Below are 5,352 nucleotides of genomic sequence, written 5' to 3' on the forward strand. Positions count from 1 at the left end.
AGCACATTGAACTTATATGTAGTATTAATATATCAAGAATCAAGAAAGTATTAATATATCAAGTATTTTTAGAATAATTCAATATATAACAACAATTTAGCTCAAAGTAACAAGAAATATATAACAAAAATTACTTCTTATGAACAATAATTTTGGAAGAATTCACACAACTAAGGGCTACTGTTATTATTATTAATTATTTTCTTTTTGTTTTAGCTCTGTTACACCAGCTTTCTAATAAATATACATATATTATTCCTGAAATCATCTGAAAAACAAATGAAGCAAGTGTCTAAAATTGGTTCAGAAGAACTTGTTTTGATGTAGTTAATATAAATAGGACACTCAGGCATGTGTGCCCCAAAAATACATATCTTCGATGTATGTCTTTAACTTACTTTTAGGACATTTACAGTTTTTTTTAACCCCCTGCGGTCCACAAACTCACTCACTTGCATCAAATTCGATGTTTCTATATATGTCTTCGTATCTTTGCAATAATCTAACACAGGAATATCAATCCTTTCCTGGATTTCCTGAATCTGTAGAGTCACTCTTTCCATTCTGTCTTATCACGAGGTCGTACATGACTCAAACCTGGTGTTATGAGGCTATGAAGAGGGGCTAAGGAACATGCCATCTGCATCTCACTGTGTGTAATTGGTGGATTTTTGTGTACATCTACATTTTGTGTCAAACTAAGCAATAGGCACTCAGGAAATCACTAAGGACTGACCCCTTACATCAGAAACCCTTTATCCTTTACTCAGTCAACATTGGAGACGCATGTGAAATGGCATGCAAAAAGTCTACAGCCACTGAATTTACTACAGCGGTTTTGGAAATTAGCGACAAAGATAACGAAGCATTTTGATATGAAACACATGGATATCATGTTATATGCAAGTACCTTTAAGGGTGAATTTAAGAAGAATGCAAAAATCGAGAAAAATGCATCAGTCCCCAGAGGGTTAATCAGTAGAGCCTAGTGACAATTTAGTATTATCATAGTTCCCATGGACATAATTGCCCCTGTCTCTCAATTAAGCTCTACCCCAGTGCCATCATATTTATCTTAGAGTTCTTTAACCCCTCTGAGATTTGAAACAGCAATTGATGTTGCTGATTCTTACAACCCAGATCACTGGGTTATTCACAAAATCAGGCTTGTGTTCTGCTATATAGTGATGTAGTATTGTGATATGTAAACTACCAAGCACTTTTTTAACATTTGCAAAATGAATACCACACATAACTTGTCATCTTTGCATGATCCCGTTTAAACAAACAGTATATAAGGTGATCCTGGAATAGCAGCTGCACAGAGAGACACCATAATCCCAAATTTCAGATTCTGAGTCCCTAAAGCCAGAAAAGCTCCAACTGCACCTCCTATTACTGCTCCTGATCTTCCTGCAAGTCCTCCATATCTCTGGCCCAGATCTCCTGCTGCATTAAGGGCCACGCCAGCTCCCCCAGATGCAGCCAGCAGGCCACCCAGCGATGCCCCAGTGCCCAGCATGTTAGATGTTTTCATTAAGAATGTGAGCACTCCAACTGTGGCAGCCACTGCACCTGTGCAGACATCACCTTCCCCCTCAGTGACAAAATAGGAGAACAGCACAGCCCCACAAGAAGCCTGAAACATCTGAACACCGAGGACTAGAACAAAGAAGCGCTCCAGAACTAGCAAAGCAGGTATAGTGAATTCAGCTGGATCTAATGAAGGCACTGGTTGGTCTTTATCATGAAAGTAGCTCCTGGCTATGAGAACTGTAGTGACCATAATGCTTGGTATTCCCACAGCTTTCTTGCTGAGATGGAATTTTTGAAACAGGCAAAGCAGCAGAGATGGAAGAATGAGGGGCAACATAGACCCCAAGTCTAAGAAAAAAATGAATTCTGTGCCAAAAAACAATATGGCCATTAGACGCTCTGAATATATCAACAAACATATCATAAATGACACAAAAACACTGATACAGCCATAGAAAAATCCAGAAAAAGCACAGAGAAATAAGGATATTATTGTGCTGGCCAGTGTGTGCCATAACATGAATGTTACACCAGAATTCACTGAAAAGACATTCAACATAAAGTTGGAAAAAAATATTTCCAAAATAGCTCCTAGTGCAGCTCCAGTCACTCCGACTCCAAGTACAGCCACAGACGCAGCCAGAGCTAAAGCCTTTCCTGATATATCTTCCCATCGCTGTCTCTTGACCACATTATAAGCTTGGCATCCGCCTGCTACTCCAGCCACTGATGACAATGTGGCACCTAGCAGAGACATGTAGGTGACATACGAAGAAGTAATAAATGGGTAAAGTTCGGAAATCTTCATCATGAGTTCTGTCTGACTTTGTGTAGCATCTTTTAAAAAGCAGGCCATCTCTGCAGACATGGCTCCCATGCAGCCTCCAGCCACCAGTCCAAGGCCCAGCGCTCCAAAGTTATCTGCAACAGAACAGAGAGCATGTTAAACCCTGTAACATTTATTTACTGCTTAATACACAACATCGTCAAAATTATGTTGACACTCCTATTAATTAGTGAGTTTGGCCACACCCTTGCTAAAAGCATACAATGTGCAGAATGTGACTTGGCATTGTCTTGCTGAAATAAGCAGGACATCCCTGAAAAAGACGTTGCTTGGATGGCAGCATATGTTGCTCCAAAACCTGTATGTACCTTTCTGCATTAATGGTGCCTTCACAGATGTGCAAGTTACCCATGCCATGGGCACTAACACACCCCCACACCATCAGAGATGCTGGCTTTTGAACTTTGTGCTGATAACAATCCGGACAGTCCTTTTCCTCTTTGGCCCAGAGGACACGACTTCCATGATTTCCTAAAACAATTTGAAATGTGGACTCTTCAGACCACAGGACACTTTTCCACTTTGCGTCAGTCCATCTCAGATGAGCTCGGGCCCAGAGAAGCCGGCGGCGTTTCTGAGTGTTGTTGATATTTGGCTTTCGCTTTGCATGGTAGAGTTTTAACTTGCACTTGTAGATGGAGCGACGAACTGTGTTCACTGACAGTGGTTTTCTGAAGTGTTCCTGAGCCCATGTGGTAATATCCGTTACAGAACGATGTGGGTTTTTAATGCAGTGCTGCCTGAGGGATCGAAGGTCACGGACATTCAATGTTGGTTTTCTGTCTTGCCGCTTACTTGCAGAGATTTCTCCAGATTCTCTGAATCTTTTGATGGTATTATGGACTGTAGATGATGAAATCCCTAAATTCCTTGCAATTGCACGTTGAGAAACGTTGTTCTTAAACTGTTGGACTATTTGCTCACGCAGTTGTTCACAAAGTGGTGAACCTCGCCACATCCTTGTTTGTGAACGACTGAGCCTTTCAGGGATGCTCCCATTATACCCAATCATGGCACTCCCCTGTTTCCAATTAACCTGTTCTGTGGAATGCTCCAAACAGGTGTTTTTTGAGCATTCCTCAACTTTTCCAGTCTTTTGTTGCCCCTGTCCCAACTTCTTTGGAACGTGCTGCAGGCCTCAAATTCAAAATGAGTGAATATTTGCAAAAAACAATAAAGTTTATCCGTCTGAACATTAAATATCTTGTCTTTTTAGTGTATTCAATTGAATATAGGTTGAAAAGGATTTGCAAATCATCGTATTCTGTTTTTATTTATGTTTAACACAACGTCCCAACTTCATTGGAATTGGGATTGTATGAAAGAATCTTGTGACTACCAGCATGACAGTCATAGGCATTGGCAGATATGTGCTTTAAAAAAGAAATATCTGTTTTATATCTGCACCAAAATGTCAGTGTTTCTCTACAATTTAATTCTCTACAATTAAATATTACATGCTCTGTAATGTTAATCATAATAAGAATAGACATTTCTACATTTTATAAAGGTTTATGTATAGCAGCAAAAGGAAGACCACCTCCACATTGTAGCATTCCGTTACTGACTCACGCTGATGTAGAGGCTCTGGAAGCATGGCCATATAGAGGGCCATGCGAAGAGGCTCATGGGAGGTGGTGGGTAAACAGATGCTGGCCGGGAGGTTGAGTGGTGCCTGCAGGCAGTAGATTGAGTGCAGTGTGGACAGCAGATGGCTCATCACACTCTCCATCACGGTCTCTGGACTGATATCCCTACTGTAACCGGACATGCTCACGCACACCAAGAAAGGCACATTAAATGCAGTCACCAGTGGTGGAGACGGGCCACAAGCGCGCACAAGTAGCATCCATGTCAGCGTCAATGGGTGCAGTGAGAGGAGGGGAAAGTGGATGGTGGCCAGGTGGAGCGCTGTTGTGGAGGAGGTGTGAGTGTTTTGTGTTGGGAAGCCTACGGCTGGGGTGACTCCCCCTGTGAGATCAGTGCTTTGTGTGTGCCTTTTTGCCTGGTATTTAATAAAGAGCACTTCTCACAGCAGAATCAAAGCCTCCCCTGTGTCTTTCTGTATGCCAGTGGCACATTAGTAATGCCTATTAATAAGATTCCATGCAGATGTATACATACTTTGGGCCATGTTGAGTATATACAAAAAAAAAAACAGTTCAAAATAGACACAGAAAAAGAAACTCACTGCAGATACAAGTGGATCTCACTCTGGATCTGTAAGCACAGCAATAAATAAAAGACATTTGGAAATTTGCTCTATATGTTATGTCTGTCATGTCTTTTTTATGTCTGTTTTGACTGTTTATGTCTTTCATGTGTGACTCTACATTTCTCACATTTAAAGTGTGTTGGATTTTAAATATAAAGGCAGCACTTCTGAACTCACATAATGGATGTAGTTATAGGTGGAACAGCAGGTTCCGCCAACTGTATTTGTGTCTCTGCCATATCTGTAGGAGCAAAGGTTTTTGTTATATTCATACCGATCAATGTACCCTTGTAGTGTTTATTTGAAGGCAAAAACAGTAGTCATGCTGCAATCAAAGCACAATGTATTCAGGTATTAATGAGCCTGAGACAAAAGTTGTTTTAATTCTAAACCTTCATGATGTGCTAGAAAACAATGAATCGTTTTAGTTATTATCTCTGTAAAATATGTCTTTCTTACCTGCAATAACAGCCATGATGATTCTCTTGGTAGAAAAGTTTAATATTCCTTGAGAAAACAGCCCTAATCAGAGAAAGAGATTAGACCTACTCATGATTCTCTCTGTTTCAACAGTATAGAGAAAATGCAAAGCTATGGTCACAAGATGCAATTATAATACTGTAAACCTGTAACAACAGCATTCGTTTTGGCATATTATGCCTTCAGAGTGGCATGTGATGATTGAAGGGCTAATCAGTTTTGTTGACGTTACACAGATGGCAACCCACCAGTCCCCAACAGGAATTTAAAAAAA

The 5,352-nt window shown here is 40.5% G+C and overlaps 1 protein-coding gene across 1 annotated transcript; it reads right to left on the reverse strand.

Moving 5' to 3' along the window:
* Positions 1-938: 938 nt before the first annotated feature.
* LOC108427329 lies at positions 939-5,146 on the reverse strand. The gene is made up of 3 exons (XM_017697385.2): positions 5,058-5,146; positions 4,776-4,839; positions 939-2,457 (listed from the first exon to the last, which is right to left on the reverse strand). Exon 3 carries the CDS (start codon positions 2,411-2,413, stop codon positions 1,280-1,282), a length of 1,134 nt encoding a protein of 377 aa, XP_017552874.1. The 5' UTR covers positions 2,414-2,457; positions 4,776-4,839; positions 5,058-5,146; the 3' UTR covers positions 939-1,279.
* Positions 5,147-5,352: the final 206 nt, after the last annotated feature.

Source organism: Pygocentrus nattereri, chromosome 14 (genome assembly GCF_015220715.1).
Source record: "Pygocentrus nattereri isolate fPygNat1 chromosome 14, fPygNat1.pri, whole genome shotgun sequence".
Lineage (NCBI taxonomy): Eukaryota > Metazoa > Chordata > Actinopteri > Characiformes > Serrasalmidae > Pygocentrus > Pygocentrus nattereri.